The sequence below is a fragment of the Falco peregrinus genome, chromosome 4, assembly GCF_023634155.1.
Source record: "Falco peregrinus isolate bFalPer1 chromosome 4, bFalPer1.pri, whole genome shotgun sequence".
NCBI classification, from domain to species: Eukaryota; Metazoa; Chordata; class Aves; order Falconiformes; family Falconidae; genus Falco; species Falco peregrinus.
The window spans coordinates 122,301,582-122,319,630 of NC_073724.1; the positions used below are offsets into that span (position 1 = coordinate 122,301,582).

Consider the following 18,049-nt stretch of genomic DNA (forward strand, 5'->3'; position numbering starts at 1 on the left):
CTTGGCAGGGACAGTCCCCGGGAGATGCCAGCTGTGGGAACCTGGTGGCACCGAGTCCTGGGCATGGGCAGGGATGGTTTTGCACTGGTTGTTGCTGCTGTCATTACTACTGTGGATTTTGAGCTGAGCAATGAAGGGACCTGGCTGAGGGTGATGAATAAGTGATGGAGCCCTTGGAGGGTCTCTATGGAGACAGCTCAGCTGCGCGGGGTGCCGGGGGTGGGTGGGTGGGGGGGGGGTTGGCGCTGGCAGTGGCCAGCGAGCAAGGGCTAGTTAGGGGGGTGGGGGGGGTTGCAGAGCCCCCTCTGCTCCCCGGCAGCTGATTGCCCTTCCCAAGAAGGCTGGTCCCCCTTGGGGCCGGCTGGAAGGTGTGTAAAGGGCTGTTCTCTCCGTTTCCATCTCTCTCCCCGGGGCTGCAGCTCCCTCCTGTTCCTCAGCTGCTTTCCCCAGCGTGGAGACAGCTTGGCTGGTCCTTGGCTATGAGCAAGCGCTGCCCATGGTGGCCACGGACACCTCCAGCTTGGCTTGCAAGGGCTTTTACCCCCGGGTGGCTCAGCCCCACTGTCACATGCAGCCTGTCCCCTGCGAGCATCCTGCACTCGTGGGGTCAGAACACACACCTGCTGCATGCTCGGGGGGGTGAGGGACAGATGACACTCATGGGGACAGCTTGCATCCAGGGGGACAGCGTGTGTCTGGAGGGACATGACCTGGGGGACAGCATGTATATGGAAGGTCACCACACACTTCGGGGACAACACATGTCTTAAGGGACAGCAACGTGTTCTTGAGGGACAGCAGGTGTCTGAAAGGACCGCACGTGCACACAGGGACAGCATGTGTGTCAAGGGACAGCACGTGTTCTTGAGGGACAGGAGCTGCCTGAAGGGACAGCATGTGTCTGGAGGGACAGCATGTACCTAGAGAGAGGGCATGCATGAGGAGGGGGGACAGCAGGTGCCTGGGGGACAGCATGCATGGAGGGGACGGCATGCATTCAGGGGACTGCATGCACTGGGGAGACAGCAAGTGCCCAGGGGGCCCAGCCCCCCCAGACATGCAGCCCCCCCAGCACCGTGTGCTGTGAGCACAGCAAGGTGCAGAGTGAGCCCCAGCCCCGTTAGCCCCCACTGTGAGCTCTTCAGCCACAGACAGCAGGCTGCAACTCCGGAGCACGAAGCTCAGAGCTCAGCCTGCCTCCAGCCTCCCTGTGCCTCAGTTTCCCGCTGAGAAAACAGCTCTGACCCCCCCAGCGGAGCCCGCAGGGCTGCCCCACACAGCAGGCACGGCTCAGGGGTGCAGGCAGACCCAGCCCGGCGGGATGGGAACCTCATTTAGCAACTTCATTTGGCGTTGCCTTGTTTTTCCCCACCTTTTATCACCGTAAATTTCTCTTCTGATACATTCTAGGTGAAAAATAAACGAAGCATCTGAGCCAGGTGGGCAATGTTCTTCCAGAAGCACTTAGGCAAATCGTTAGTACATTAATGACTGTGCCACGCCGGCTATTCCAGGTGGCCAAGCAGCAATAAGGAAGACCCCAGACCGGCCCAGGCATATGGAGGACATGGATTTATTGCCAGATTAAATACAAGAATAATAGGTGATCTCCATTAGCAATGGGCTGCGTCACTTCATACTGACCCTACTCCAGCTGCAGGACATGAGACTTCTGCCACGTGTTCCCAGTAGTCCCTTCTGCTCGCCTTGGCCCCTTGTGTGGTGGGTTTGCTGCCAGGTGACAGCAGACTGAGGTGCCACCACAAGCACCAGGGACTCTGCCCCGGGACGGGAAAGCAGGGCTGGTTTTCATCAGATTTGGAGACTCCTGAGAAATTTGGCACAGGGGGAACAGGCTTTCCATCCCCACGCACACATCCAAATCCCATGGGCTTCTCAAAAGAAGATCTGAATTATAACATCACTTAAGCCAGGGAGGCTCTGAGCCTGACCCAGGAATGCTCAGTACCCCACTACAGCCATCACAGCCTGGGTGCGTGTAGCCAGCACAGCTCTCTGTGCCCATGCCCCCCAGAATCTGTGCCCCCAGCCCAGCATAGGCAGAAGGGCAGATCTGGCTGAATTCCAAACACTTTCACCAAAAGGCCACCTGCTCCAGCCCTCCTCTTGCTCCAGGGACACGAACGCACACAGCTCAGCCTCTGTTTCCCCAACATGTTCCCTCGTCAGCAGGACCCCCTTGTAATGCTTGGGGAGGGAGAGCTGCATTCCCAAGGGCACCACAGATTCCCAGGAAGGAGTAACTGTGTCCCTGAGGGCACCATGGATACCCAGGGAAGGACAGCCATGTCCCCAAGGTCACCATGGATGCCCGGGCACTATATCCTGCTGTGTTGACACTTTAAAACATGCTGTGCCTCAGTTTCCCCTCTAGACCCAATGAGACCCATCTGATAGAAGGGGGACAGAAGGGAACCCCAGCTCTTCTCTAGCACCTTCAGGCACTTCCTACCCCACTCCTGGTGGAAATCTCCTCCTTGGAGGCAAATCAGGTCAAAACAATGCTCCATTTCATCAAAGGGGTGGCAAAGGGATGAGTGGGGACATGGGCAGCGCAGGCAGGGACCTGGCAGGACCATCCCCAGGGACCCTGATGTGGGGGTAACACGCAGCTCTCACTCCTCCCCACACTTGTACAGGTTCCTACTGGTGTCCCCAGGATCTTCCCCCTCTCAGGACAACTCTCCGTGGGCATCCCTTGGAATCCCACGCTCAGGCACCTGCTGCCACTCTTTCGCCTGGCACCTGCCTGCTCCAATTCCCCCTCGTTATCTCTCTTTTGTTAACAATGCACTCACTCGCTGATTTAGCCTGGATTAAAACGGGATCACTCACTTGCTTGCTTGTTCTCCTCCAATTAATTTGTTCGTCACTTCTATTTCCAAATTAATTCATCAGGCTCTTTGGCAGGGAAATAACAGCGGCACACGGGGTCTGCGCTGCTTGGGAAGGGATCAGTGTTAATTATCCCAGCAGGAAAGACTGGGATGGGAAGCAGAGCAGGGAGCTCATCTGTGACAGGGACCTGGATCCAGGGTGAGCAGCATCCCCTGGCCCACCTGCGAGTATCCCACCGAGGATGGGGGGCACGGCGTGGGGGACCCACAGCTCAGCCACGCTGGCCCCATCACTTCCACACTCCATCGGGAATACGTCACAGGGACAAAATTATTGAACAAATTATGGCACCTCTGGGGGTGTTGCCCCGGTCACAGTGGGGGCGAGGTGGGGGGCCAGGCTGCACCCCGCAAGGGTTAATGCCGGGTACAGCACGAGGTGTTCGAGCTAAAAATACATGGTGACTTTTTCTGTATTTGCTCTAATGAGTCATTCTCTTTAAGTAATTTATTGCTCATTACATAATCACTTTCATTTTCAGCTCGAGAAAAATGGAATATTTTCCCCCCCCCTTTTTTTATTTTTTTAATGAAAAGGGCATTTAGCAAACCCTGCAGGCACGTGAGCATCAGCCATTTTCCCAAACCATCCCTGCATGTTTCCACCAGCAGCTCCTCGGCTCCTTTCGCATCCTCCAGCCAAAGCCTTTCGGGAGCACCTGGGTGATGCTGCTGGCGCAGGGGGGCTCTGGGAGGGGACAGAGCATCCTGGGGAGGCACCGGGGTGGGCTTAAGGGGCTGGATCCCCAGCACCCAGCCTGGCCACATCTCACCCGGCTGCGGCAATCACCTGCTGACATGGCCCTGTGTCCCAGTAATCCCAGCACTGTCTCAGCAGTCCCAGCGCTGTGTCACAGCAAACCCACAGCTGTGTCCCAGGAAGCCCAGTGCTCCATCCCAGTAATCCCAGTGCTATGTGCTAGTAATCCCAATACAGCATCCCAGCAAGCCCAGTGCCACATCCCAGTAATCCCAGTGCCATGTCCTAAGAAGTCCAGCATCATATCCTAGCAATCCCAGCGCTGCATCTCAGCAATCCCAGTGCTATGTGCCAGCAAGTCCAATGCCACCATCCCAGCAAGCCCAGTGTCATAACCCAGCAATCCCAGTGCCATGTCCTCACGATCCCAGTACTGCATCCCAGCAAACCGCGTGCCATATCCCAGCAAGTTCCTTGCTCCATCTCAGCAATCCCAGTGCCGCATCCCAGCAAGCCCAGTGCCGCAGAGCCCTGCAAGCCAGCAAGATGTCCCGGTCGCACCAGTGATGCCAAGCCACAGGGAAGGGGACCCCAGCCACCCTTAGTGCTGGGGGGCAATGGGCGGGGGGGTATCCAGCTCAGGCCTTGGCTGGGGCAGAGGGATTTACCCGCTGGGGGGCAAGAGCCCTGCTCTCCTACCCCTGCCAGCCCCCACTGCTGGCAGCTGCTCACTCCCCTGCCACTGAGGCAGGACCTGGGGGGGGGGGAGTCTTGGTTTGGAGCTGCAGACTAGGAATTAACTACACCAAATGTTTTATTTGTGTAGAAACGCAATTATGTTAATTAAAGCATGTCTGTAATTACAGCACTTAGTGGCCCATAAGTGCACAAGTGACTCTGGTGACTTTGGAAGAGCTGGAAACCTGGAGGATGGCTTGCTTCCAGCACCAGCAAGGTCCTCAGCAGGGTGAGACCTGGTGTCTCCATGGGGTGACAGCAGTGACCCCAGTGCCTGCAGAGCTGGCCGCTGCCTGTACTCTGCAGGGAAAAGCGAGCAGCGATCTCGGGCAGGGCACAGGACCAAGCTGGGGCTCGTTGCAGAGGATGCCTAGAGTGCGTGGAGAGGGCAGGACGGATTGGTACCCACAGCCGCATCTCAGCACAGGCATCTGCCAGCAGCCACGCCGCAGCCCCGCTGGCACCGGGTGCAAGGGCAAATGGCAGGCACCGCCACCAGTGCCCCAGGGATGAGGGAGCAGGAGGAAAAGGCTGTCCCTAGGGGCAGGGGTGGCCATCACTCTGGCTGCAAGGGGGGTACAGCCCTGGGTAGGCACCAGTGGCCAGGCAAAGGGAGAGGCTGGTGTGAGCGAGGCGGGGGGGGAGCAGGCTTGGAGCCCCAGCTCTGCAAGCAGCTGAGGCTCGAGAGTATATCTGGAAGGGAAAAATAAATGGGAAGCAGAGGAACATGACAGCAGGAGCAGCGGCCAGACAGACCCACGGGCTGGCTGGGATCAGATAACTCGGGCTCCAGGCAAAGGCAAGGCGGGAGATGGTGCCTGCCCTCACCTCAATAAAGCCCTTGCTGTGGGCAGCGTGTGACAGGGGGTGGGGGCACGATGGGGCAGAGGGGAGATGCCAAAGGGGCACAGGAAAGCCTGGAGCAAGGGAAGCACAAACTCGAGGTGTTTTGGGCTGGCAGAGCAGTAGGCATCGATGGGCAACTCCAGGGTCCCTGCACAGCCAGGAGACCTCTCCTCCATCCTTCAGCAGCGAAGAGCACCCGGAGGCAGTCAGCCTCCCACGCTGGCACCTGCCGACTCGGATTTCATCTTCCCCAGCCTCAAGCAGCGACAGAAAATTGCCTGTTTACTGCAGTCACCGAGCCTGAAGCCGAAGGATTTCACTGTGCGCATCCAAGAGACGGATCACAGCGCAGGCACGGGGTGCCCCGTGGTTAAGCATCACCGTGGCATCCATGGTCAGGATGGGCAGGGATGGCTGCTGAGCTCCCATGTTTAATTTGGAGCAATCATCAGCTCCGGGTAATTACAGGCCTGCATATTAATGGCCAGGTGCTGCAGGATGCCGGGCAGTGACACACCAGCTGGCAGGAGCGCGGGAGGGGAAAGGGGAACGGTGTCACTGAAGCTTTGCCGGGTGCGATTTATTTGCTTAACAAACGCATCGAGCCCTAAATGCCTTCGATAAGTCTGCAGAAAGGCTGAGTTCTGTTTGCACAGCAAACGCACTTCCCCGGATGCTGCCTGGCCCTTAAGCATTAAGGTCCTGTGCAGACAGCTGCCTTCGCTGCCAGGCTGGAAAAGCAGCTCCCCAAGGCTTCAAGGAGCCGCAGGAATGCAGCCCAGCCCTGTCTGACGGGGCTGAAAAGCCTGGCAGCCCTGCAAGCCTTTAAATCCCCTTTGCACAGCAGCCCTGCAAGCCTCAAATCCTCAGCCCCATTGCATAGTACCCCTGCGAGCCTGCAAATCCCCATGGTATAGCAGCCCTGCGAGCCTGCAAAATCCCACTGCATGGCAGCCCTGCAAACCTGCAAAATCCCCAGTGCATAGTATCCCTGCAAATCCATTGTGCAGTATCCCTGCAAGTCTGCAAATCCCCATCCCCGTTGTATGGCAGCCCTGCAAGCCTGCAAATCCCCATCCCCATCGCACTGCGCCCCAAGATGCCAGGACCCAGCTCACTGGAAGCAGGAGGGTATCCCCCAGCCTGCCCCAAGCTGTCTCCAAGGGGGTAACACAGGGAATGCCAGGTGACATGGCAGCACCGGCGCCGGGAGGAGAGGAAAGCAGGAGTGCCACCACCGTGGGGACCTCCAAGCGAGGCCACCGGCGCCCTGAGGGAGACATGCCCGTGCCGCAGCGCCAGCATCAAGCCAGGCAGAAGCAGCGCCTGGCGTGACAAGGCAGGGAGAGAAAACACACGGTTACCCTGAATCTCCGAGGAATTGTCCTTGGATAAATGCAGCATTACAGACTCTGCCAACTCATCTTTCAATTAGTAGGTTTAGTTGATAACCAGAGGAAAAATTAAAAAAAAGGCAGCTGGAGGTGGTGGTGTTTTAGCATGTGTTCATTATCTTCCCAGAACTGTTTGCTGTTTTTTCCCTTTCCTGGCTTTTTTTCCCCTTCCCTGAGTCCTCCTCCCATCCCGACGCACAACTAGCCCCACTGGCACAACCAGCCCCACTGCTCATCCCTGCCCAGCGCATAACTGGGCTCAGCACCACGTTGCAAGTTCAGGGTCTTCTTCACCCGTTGCCACCGGCAAAATTCCATGGGAATAGAGCAGGACCCCAGCATCCTGCCTCTGCTGTCTGTTCCCCATCCCTCCCTGGAAACCACAACCCCCCTGGAGCAGGGATCCTGTCCCAGGCTGCAAGATCCCAGATATCTCACCAAATCCTCTTGTGTGTAACCACAGTGCAAGTGGCAGCCACTCACTGGGCGGCCTTCCCTCCAAAACAAGCCAAGTCTCCATGTCAAGGAATTAAACGCAGCGCAGGCGCCATGCAAATACATAATATTAATATTAGCAAGAGCAAGCCCAGGGATCCAGACCATCAGAGGAGGGAAGGGAAAGGACATGGCTAAAAGGCGCTCGTGCCTTTGAGGCTCGTTAGGGTGAGAGCTGCTTCATCTGACACCCAATTGCTTAAAAGCCCTGTTTGGCTGAGCTGAGCTGAGTTTTTAATTTGCCTGAAAGGAGGGAGGGGGCAGCTGGGGACAGGGGCCAGCAGTGGGGACACAGGCACCAGGGCTGGCATGGGCACCAGAGGAGGGATGGAGCTGACAGAGAGATGCAGGGACACGCTAACCCTGTGGGACAAGGGTGTACCCCTGGCTGCTGCGATGCCCAGGGGACAGCAGTGTGTCTTACTCCTTACTCAAGCCATGAAGCTGTTTTTATGTCTGACCAAGCCTCCTACCCAAGGAACTCGCTTTTCCCCCCATCCCTCTTTCCTCTCCAGGGAGAAGGTGACAGTGGCAGGTGACAGGGGCAGCGGTGGCGAAGGACAGACCCCTCCTTTGGTGGGGCATGGGCAGCTGTCCCCAGCCCTGCTGCTGTCCCTTGCAGCGAGGACACAGGTCCTGACACTGATGGGAAAGATGGGAAGGCAAGCAGCTCAGCCCTGGGGTGGGCACGGAGATGCCACATCCTCTGGTGACGATCCCCAGCACTGCCAAAGCCCCCACACAGCCCTGCTCAGCACCCTTGGCACCAGCTTTCCAGCAATGAACTTCAATCGGCTTCTGCAGCGTGGCCAGATCCTGCTGCAGGTGTCACCAGCATGGGGCTGGGTCGGGCTGGTAGCAGTGGACCGCACTGTCTGTGAATTAATGGCTTTTCCACAGGGTGAACCGCTGGCCCCAGCTCCTCTGCCATGCCGTGCCCAGCCAGGGCACCTGCAGGAGGGCTGGCAGCCAGGTGTCACCCAGCAAGAGCCCCCATCCCCTTCCCTTAGGTGGGGTCCCCATGACAGGGTCTGGTTCGCTGCTGTGTGGTGCCGGGATCCCACCGAGCCGCACAGGGAAGGACAGAGCAGGGTCCCCAGAGTAGCACCTTGGTCTGGCGTGCCTCTCCTGTGCCTGCAGACTGGGGGGCTGCAGGAGGGAGGGGAGCGGGGGGCACGGCTGGTGTCCCCGCTGCCCGCACTGGTGCCCAGCTCGGGCTCTCCGCATGCTGGGCTCAAACAGGGGGCTCGCTTCCCAGCACGCTGCCAGCGCCCATGCACAAGTGACACACAGGCGTGCCTGCCTTGGCACTTCTTGCGGAGCTGCCGGCTCGCCAGCCCACGGACCTGCTGTCCCATCTCCCTGCCAGCGCGGTGGGGAGGGGTCCCCAGCAGCACCGTGGGTCCCTGCCAAGCCCCCACCACCGCAGAGCCCCTCCGTCCTCACCAAAACAGGCGCAGCTGCAGCCCACCCATGCACCCAGGGAGCTGGCTCCCACACTATTCCTGGGGCTGGGGGAGAGAAGACCCCCTTTCCATCCCAGCATTCCCACGGGATGCAGTGCAGCAGGACAGCCTGCTCCAGTTCCTGGAAGAGGTGGTAATTGTGGCTGGACCCGGGTGGGGGGCAAAGATGTGCCCCTGGAATTGCCCTGATGCAGCTCCTGGGGTGTGGATACATAGGGAGCCGCTGGCACCGCTGCCCCCTCCTCCCAGCCCATGGCACGCATCCCACCTCGGCTCTCCCAGGGGGTTTCAGGCAGTTGGGTAACCCCAGGGGTATCTTGTCCATCTGGCGGGTGCAAGATGGGAGCCAGCCCCTCTCAGCCTCTCCCTGAGTCCCCCCCCAGGGTGCAGCAAGCCCAGCTCCCACCATGACCATCCCCTTTTTCCACAGCATCCTCCGGGACAGGTGCTTGCTCAGCTCTGCAGGTGCCTCCACTCATATCCCGGGTTTGGCCAAGGGAAACCAGACCCAAAGGGTGCCTTAGTGCCCTCATGCTTATTTTGGGGGATACTCGACCCTCCGCAGCTGGGCTGCGGTTTCCTTTGGGGCAGGAGCCTGGCATTTACTCACAGAAGTTTCTGGTTGCTCCAGCCCTCCGCCAGCACAGCCAGACTGAGCCCAGACCCGCTGTCCAGTGGCACAGTGGCAGCACCCCTGGTGCGGGCAGGCAATATCAGGCTTGGAAGAAACCCCGTAATTAACACATTACAGGGCTCCACTGGAGGAGCCCAAGCCTCTGATGGTGCAGAGCACTGGAGGGAACCAGGGAAAAGCAAAGAGCAAAAATGTAATTAACAAAGGTCACGGTGCTCCTGGCTCACACTGCTGAGCTGCGGCACTGCCTGAGCCTACCTCGATCCTCTCCCTCCTGAGGGACCCCCTGCAGCTACGGGAGGCAAGGAGTAGAGGAGACGGAGAATGCACACAGCCACAGGCACTGCTGGCAGCTGCAGGTGTGGGCTGGAGCAACCAGAAGCCTCTGCCAGAAGCCTCACCTATGCCCAGGTGCCCATCACCCTGGTGTCTGACACCCAGGTGGCCCCACCGCCAACCCTTGGGCTCACTGCAGCTTCTCATGCCTTGAGATCTGATTTGTCCCCGGGCTGTGGATGTACCCCAGCCTGGCCACATCACTTCTCACTCAGGCTTCAGGAAAACACTCGAGTTTTGGGAATTTCACCCGCCAGCACTTGCTGACTCAGCACCAGGCCCCCTCCCCGGGTGTAGGTGAGGAAGGGTGGGAGATGAAGCCATCGCAGGTGGCAGGTCCCAGCCATGCTCTGGCTCTGCTGTGGTGGAAGCATATGCGCAGGGTGAGCCCGGCGCTGCCTGTCAGGGAGGAAGGAGCCAGCTGTGTGCAGTGAGCAGAGGCAGGGTCCCAGGACCCCTATCCTTGGAAACACAACCCTACTCCTAGTTCTAGCCCAAGCTCTCACCCTAACCTCAGACCTAGCCCTAACCTGAACCTTAGCCTTGGATCTAACCATAACTCAAACCCTAACAGGAACCCTGAACCTAAACTTAGCCATAGTTCTAACCTGAGCCCTAATCCTAAACTTAAGATGAGGTCTAACACCAAGCAATAACCCTAAGGATAAACCTAACCTTAGTCCTAGCCCTAGCCCTACCCCTACACCTAACATTAACCTTAACCTCAACTCTAGCCCTAACCCTACTGTAAACTTAGCCCTAGCCCTAAAATTAAACTTACGGCTAGCCCTAACCCTAAACTTAGTCCTACCTGTATCCCAATCCCTAAACTTAAACTTAGTCCTAGCCCTAACCCAACCTTAGCCCTGAACCTAAACCCAACCTTAGCCCTACCTGTAGCCCTATCGCTAACCTTAGCCCTGACCCTAACATTGTCAGCACGATCCCTAACCCTAACATCAGCCCTAGCCCTGGCCCTAACCCTGACCCAACCTGACCCTAACCCTGACCCTAACCCCTACCTCAGCTCTGGCCCTAACCCTGACCCAACCTGACCCTAACCCTGACCCTAACCCCTACCTCAGCTCTGGCCCTAACCCTGACCTCAGCCCTGACCCCAACCCCGACCCTAACCCCGACCTCAGCCCTAGCCCACCCATGCAGCAGCCGGAGGGGGGCTGAGCCCCCCTGCTGTGTACCAGAACAGCCTCCCCCCACATACCCACACCCCATTTCCCACCTGACCAGAAGAACCCCAAGTGCTGCAGAAGGACCGGGAGGGTCCCCATGTCCCGCAGCCCCCCCAGGGAGGATGGTGCTCAGGCCCAAAGAGCCCCCCAGCCCCTGCTGCGCCATGGGACCCTTCGCTGGCGGCCAGCAGCAGGAGCTCCGGGCTCATGGGCAGCAACAGGGCAGAGATTTTTCTGCCTCAAGTAGCTGGGAGCAAATTCCCTGGTGGGGTGCTGTCACCCTGCTGGAGCCGTCACCCCGCTGGAGCTGGGAGAGTAAAGGTTCTGCTGGTACTGACACCCGTCCCCAGTGCCGGAGCCACCTTGCTCAGCCCTGATTTCTTATTGAAAGGCCGCATGCCTTCCACTAGAAGGATGCTGCCATCAACCTGGCTGTGTTATCACTGGTAAAAAACAATAGGGAAAGGCCCACTTTTTATGGAGAGCAAGGAAAAACACGGCAGCACCCATGGCTTGTGTCCTTCCAGCTGGGCTCCAGCTGAGTGTCGGCTGAAGGATGGGACTGTGGACCCCGTCCCGGCTGTGGGACACGGGGCAGCCCTGTCCTTATCCCCTTGCAGAGCAGAAACCCCAGGCTGTGAACTGCTGTGAAGCCATACGGACATCCCAGCTCCATTTGGAGGGGTGGAAAGGCTCCAGCTTGGGATGGTCCAGTGACGTCCTCACTGGGCTACTCAATCCCACCGCTTCATGCCCTGGGTCCCAGGCTGGGTGCCACCCCAGCGAGGGCTCATATCCTAGGCTACAGATCCCTGTGTTCCCAGGTAGCAGCGTGTTCTGGCAGCCCTGCCTGCACCTGGCTCCCACAGGCAGGAGCATCAGGGCTCTGCCACCACGGGGTGAGGTTCAGGGTGCCCGTCCGTGAGGAGGGGTTTGCACAGAGCTTTGCATACCGCACAGAGGGGAGCATCAGCATCTTCACCCCATAGCCACCAGACACTGAACCTCAGAGGACATGGATGGGTCCCCTTCCAGAGCTGCCTGCCCCACGTCTGCCTGTGGCCAAGGGGAATGCAGCTGCATTTGGGCAGCAACAGCTCAAGGAAAGAGGAGGGGGAGAAAAAAAACCCTCCACCAGTCTTAGCCTTTCAAATGCTCATTATAAATAGCTCCTCGGTGTCTTCTGAGTCACCCAGCTGAAACGTGCAAGCTAATAACAAACTGGGAAGGGGCTGGGAAGTGATTACAAGCTAGGGGAGGCTTTCTGGCTAAGTCATCACTTCTGTGACGGGGCTGCTGCATCGGCAGCTGCTGTTTGCTTTTTGCTTCCTTGGGTGCAACCAGTCCTCCACTGCATCTGGGGAGCAGAGGGCTTTGGAGATGCTGAAACACGCTGTGAGGTCATCCGCGCCAGCTGCAACACCTGAGCCAAGCCCTGAACCCCTCCTGAGCCCCAGACAAAAAATCAGGTTTGAATATTTTCTGTGGGAAATGCACCCATCCAAAACGACCTCCTTTTTCTGTTTGATTTACTACAGAAAACACAAACTGCCAAAGACCCAGAAGGCTTGAACCCAGCCAAAATGCTCCCTGCAAGCTCTCAAAATCATCCTTTCCCCTCTGCCTCCCCAGGCTGGCATTGCAGAGCTGCCAGGCTGTGCCAGGGCAGCCAGGGCACATGATTTGGTGATGGGAGCAGGACTAAGAGCTGCTGCTGCCAAATAACCGGCCCCATGGGACATTTCTGAGCCAACACTTGGTGAGTCCTACAGGCTGCTGTGCTAGTCCCATCCCTCGAGGATGCTACGTGGATGACGAGGTTTGGGGACACCTTCCTGCTGCCTGGGGATGCCACGGCACCGGGACCACCATCAACAGGGAATGGCTGCCCAAGGACCAGCTGGAGACCCTCCATCCAGGCTCCAACCCGCACAAAAGAGCAAATCTTGGCGTCATCACCCATTGCTGCAAGGCAGGCGAGACCCCCAGCCAGCTTTGACACCTCAGCTGGGGGGATCCAAGCTGCCAAGCTGCCCGTTGCATGTGCTCTGCCCGTTGTTCTCCATCATCTAACACCCCCTGCCACCCCCCGCTGCCATGCGGATGGAGCCGCAGCAGCAGACAAAGCATCTCCCAGTGCTCTCCATCCCCCTCGCTCCCCCCTCCAGACAGGCCCATCCATTAACAAGGACAGCTCAGCCCTTTGCAGGAGAAAGCTGGACAGGCAGAAAGTCCCAGGCAGCTCCGGGCCCTGCCTGCATTTCTGGCTGCAGCCCAGCACAGCTCTCGGCAAGCCACGTGGAAGCTGGGAAAGAGACAAAAGCGAAAGTGGGGACCGGGGTCAGAGAAGAGCGGGAGGCAGGAGGGATTCCCAGAAGCGGCTGCTGCTGCATCCGCCACTGCCCCAGGGAATCCTGTATCCCCAACAGAGGAGTGGCCGCAGAGCTGGCTCCCACCCTGGAGGGATGCTTGTCCTCCCAGAGCTCATGGAGCAGCGCAGCTCTTGGGGGGATGCGCAGGGGTCGGCTGCAGATGACGGCCAGGGCACGCTCGGTGCAGCCCCTTGACGGCGGTGCCACCGGTGCTGCTGCCCTGGGCCGTGGCCAGGCTGTGGTGTGCCAGCCTGCCTGGCGGAGCAGGGGCCAGCCTGATTGCCTGCATCTGCGCTAGCATCTGGCCGGCAGCCGGCAAGCACTGGAGGTTAATTCCCTGACACTTTACAACCGCTCGCTGCTCTGAAGCTGAGGATGCTCAGGGGGGATGCCCTGGAGGGGAAACTACTGGCTGGTGTCCCTCCCCCCCAGGGAACCCCCCCAAGTACAGAGACATGCAGGGTGCCAGAAGCCAGGAGTTCCCCTCCATCCTCTCTGCAAGGCACCTCCAAGCTCCAGGGCTAGGTGCCCACGCAGGTGGGTGATGCTGAAGCACCCCAGACGCGACACAGCTGACATGCTGGCGCCAGGCTGTGCAAAAGGCAGAGGCATGAACAGCCCAAGGCTTTGAAAAAGCCTGGAGAACATCACACGCAGTCACTTGCAGCTCCCAAGGACCCCAGCAACGGGGGAGCAGGCTGCCTTCGCCCCACCGAACCCCTTGGCCCCAGTAAGTGGGTGCCCAGTGAGGAGCAGAGCTGCCCCGGCCATGCTGGATGGAGAGATGGGGCCAGTACTTTCCATGGCACTTTAAACATGCAACACAGCGACTGGCAATAACCACGAGGCAGAGGTTCAGGACGGGCTCTGGTGGGCTCAGCAGCCTGCTCTCAGCTTTGCGGATGCTTGGAGACCTTCGAAAGTAGGCTGAACCGCTTCGCCAGGCAGCTCATGCCCTCTGCATCCCAGCCAGTGCTGCTCCCTGGGTACCTGCAGGGTTAATGGCACGGGAGCAAGACGTAGAATCCTAGAATGGTTTGGTTTGGAAGGGACCTTTAAAGGTCAACTAGTCCCACCCCAGTGGATGCCATGTTTCTGCTGCCAGTGCTGCCCTTCAGGCCGTGCCCTGGGAGGGAAGCAGGAGTAATGGCGAGGACACACAAGGTGGGGAAGGACCAGAGTTTCCCTTTGATATGTGCCCAGGTCACACAGGCAGCGGCAGGTAGGGACATCAGCATCACCACGAATGTCACCTCATGCCATCAGCCCCTCCAGGAGGAACTGGCTGCCAGGTGGGTGCATCAGGGAGGTAAAATGGGGATGATGCATTACACATCACCCTTACATGAGCCTTGATGGGAACACACTGTCCAGGTCCTGGCGTAACTGGCACAGAGACTTAATGCGCTCCTGTAAAGATGCATAAACTATCTTTGTCCCTTCCTGGGACACTGGGCTCTTTGCTGGTGCCCATGGGCTCCCCGGGCAGGATGGAGCCCCTCTTCCCAGCTGTGGCTGCAGCCACAGTCCCTCCTCCGTCTCGCGCCTGGCACCGACCTCATCATCAGACCAGCGCTGAGCATGGTGACACTTGGCCAGTTCACATGTCCCCACGTCTGCTCCTGCCAGGCAGCTGCCAGAAGCGAACCAAGCAGCAGAGAGAGCTGGATGAGAAGCAGGCAGCCCTGTCTGCTCTCCGATGGAAGCCCTGACTTCTCTCCAGCCTCCTCTGAGCCTGCTCCTTCCCTGCAGGGATGCTCAGAGTATCATCTCCTCCTCCGTGTTTTCAATCCACAGAGCTCGGCTGCTTCTCCCCCAGCCCCGGCTGCTGTCAGATGCTGTCAGAGCAGCAGCTCCGGGCACGCCAGCATCCTACCCGCCACTAACCGGGTCAGGAGCCGCCCGCCTGGGAACACGTTTCCCACAGGGGGAAAATGAAGGAGGAAATGGGTTAAAACGTGACCTGGATAACAGAAAATGGCACTTGACTGGCTGCCACCCAACACTCCCCTGGAATAAATCAGAGCTTATCGACAGCACACATGGGAGACCTGGCCCACCGATGGATCTCGGCCCCACGCAGCATCCCCACCCAGGCAGCAATGCTCTGTGAGGGCAGGCAGCGGCATTGCTAAGATCTGCCGGCAGCGCACAAGGCAAGCCAGCATTAAACAACGCGGGGCTCGAGTGGTGGCAGAGAGCAGGCAGCATCACCCCGCAGCGCTGGCCTCACTGGGGACACCCCCTCTGGCCAAACGCAGGGGCAAAGGCATTGCCTGAAAGCTCTTGGGAAGCTTTTCCACCTCTATATATCCCCTTGGGGTGTACAGGAATGGGGACAAACATCTCCTGGGAAGGACCAGGTTACGTCCTGGTTAAAAGGAGGAAGAATGGGGTTCACCATTCCTGCCTCTTCCATGCTGGATGGCTCGAGGGGCATAGCCAGCCTCGGCTACACTAAGTTTCTATAGCATCTACCTTTCTTAAAAGCCATTAAACAGCAGCTGCAAGTCAGCAGAGGCCTTCCAGCCAGAGGAAACATGGGGATAGCCTGGCATTTCAAGACCTTTGTGTGTTTTGCTTAAAGAAAAGGACATGGGCACATGTTCTGGTGGCAGCATGAAGGATCTCTTCAGGGAACAAAGCATGCACAGCACCAGAGGGGAGCCAGGAGAGCTGGGGGGGAAGGATGCTGCCCGCAGAGGTGATCAGACCCAGCACCCACAGCAGTGTAGAGGGATCAGCAGCTCTTGGTGCCTCTGGAGGTGTGTCTAAGCCCCACACCACATGTAGGTAGGAGAGATGCTGGAGGCTATTTTCTATAGAGAGGCAAACTCCTCATCTGAAGGTGACATGAAGGTGCAAAAACCTGGTGATGCCAGAGGGAGACGTGTGGTACTGGGGCAGGAGCGGGCAGCAGCTTCCCTTGTGCCCCAATGATCCTGTAATCACTTAAAGCCCCAATGATCCTGTAATCACCCAAAGCACCCACTCCAGGAGACCTGAGGCTGCTCCCGGGCACACCCGCATGCAGCAAGGCAGCCCCTGGGAGCGGTGGTCCCGGCGTACGCAGCCGAGCCAGGCAGTTTGGCCAGTGCCTGAGCATGTGGAGCTGGCACCGCCAGACAAAGGAATCCAAGCACCAAGCAGCCTTCCTCCTCGTCCCCTTACACCTACATCCCTTCCCCACCAGCTCAGCTCAACCCTCTGGCAATGTGGGATTTGATCCCAGCAACCACCAGGGCAGGCTGGGAGCACCCAAGATCTCTCGGTACCCGGGAGGCAGAGCACCCACATACTGCAAATCGCCTGTGCACAGCCTGCTAGCCGGCAGCTGTGGAGCCTCGTGAGTGCTACACACGCGCGCGCAGAGCCGGGGGTCTCCTCCATCCCTAGCCAAGCCCGTGGGTGATGGGAATTCAGGCACCGCATGCTTTGCATTAAGCCAGCTCAGCCCCTCTTCCCACGTGGGCTCTGTGGAGCATCACCCTTCACCGCTTCCAGGGAGCACCGTCATCCCTCAGCAAGGTCACCCCATGCTCTCACGCAAAGCCCCTCATGCCTGCACCATGGAATGAGGTCCCTGTGACCCTCAGAGCCCCTTCCCCACCTTGCTGCATGCAAGCGGGTGCAGCGCCACTGGGACCCCCAGACCTGTTGCGTGGGTGGGTGCACAGGGGGGTGGCTTCTCATGCCCTGCATGGAGCCGCTGAAACCATGATCCTGAGGCCTGAACTGCATTCCACAAAGTCACCTGCCCTCCCCCCCACCCCACCCCCCGCCCCTCTCCAGCAGCCCACTGGCGGGCCAGGAGCCTTCCACCCCCTCCAGAAACTGCCACAGGGCAAGGGTGGCTCGGGAAATGGGGGGATGCTGCTCACACCAGCCCTCCAGCACAGAGCCCTTCAGCTAGCCACCTGCCCTGGGCTAACACAGGTGGTTAGTGGGGAAACAGGGGGCAGTGGCTGGGGGTCACCTGCCTCTTGTCATATCCCTGCCACCCCCCTCCCCACCAGCTGTCAGGCAGGAGGAACTTTTTCCTGCCTTCCCCATGTCTCCCTCGCTCCCTCGCCCAGCATCACCCCCGGAGCATCCCTCCCTCCCAGCGTGGTGCCCCCAGCCCCGGGGCCGGCGGGAGGGACTCACAGGTCAGACGCTGCCGCCTGGTACGGCTGGCTCCGGCAGAGGATGGAGTGTCCGCAGCCCTGGCCCATGGCTCCGCATTCTTCGGCAGCCCTGCCAGGCGGGCGGCGGGGCTCGGGTGCGTGCAGCGAGGCGGCCGGCTGGCAGCGGAGCTCCCGCCGCGCTCGGCGAGGGTGTCTCAGCCCGCTGCTGTCACCGAGCCCTATGCAGCGCGGGAGGGGAGGGCGGAGGATGGGGGGCGCGCCGCGGCTGATTGACGGCGCCGCTGCGGCTCCGCCGGGCTGGGCGGGGGCCGAGCCGCTCCCGCGGAGGGGCCGGAGGGATCCGCACCTGCCGCGCCGCCGCCGCCCGCCGCGGGCCGCGCCCGTCCTCGCCCGCCGCGCCGCGCCGCACCGCGGGGCCGCCGCCTTTGTCTACAAGGCACACGCCGGCCCGGCCCGCCTCCGCGCTCCCCGCGGAGGCAGCTGCTTCTCTGGGCAGCGGGTCCTGCTGGGACCGCAAGCCACTTCTGCCCCGGGGACATCGGGCAGCACAGGGCAGCACTGGGAAGCACTGGTTTCGCAGGCAGTTCCCTGCCCCGGGGGGTGCTGGGCATCACGAGACCCAACATGTTCCTTCGGCAGGGGCAGGGGGTGACACAGAGCAATGTGGAACTGCACTGAGCCCACAGGTCCCTGCCCCGGGGGTACTGAGCAGCACCAGGCAGCACCCAACCCAACCCGCAGGCAGGTTCCTTTCGTAAGGGCGCTGGGTGGTATCAAGCAGGTGCCAGCGAGGTGATACAGGCCTGGCCATGCCCACCACCAGGTGCCTGCCC

At 59.6% G+C, this 18,049-nt stretch overlaps 1 protein-coding gene across 1 annotated transcript in view; it reads right to left on the minus strand.

Moving 5' to 3' along the window:
• The window catches only part of PDE2A (phosphodiesterase 2A), a 56,013-nt gene extending 38,563 nt beyond the window's left edge, over positions 1 to 17,450 (minus strand). The window contains exon 1 of the mRNA XM_055803244.1: positions 17,236 to 17,450. Coding sequence (XP_055659219.1) covers positions 17,236 to 17,303 — 68 coding nt within the window. The 5' untranslated portion in view covers positions 17,304 to 17,450. The remainder of the gene's footprint in view (positions 1 to 17,235) is intronic.
• Between the last annotated feature and the right edge of the window lie 599 nt (positions 17,451 to 18,049).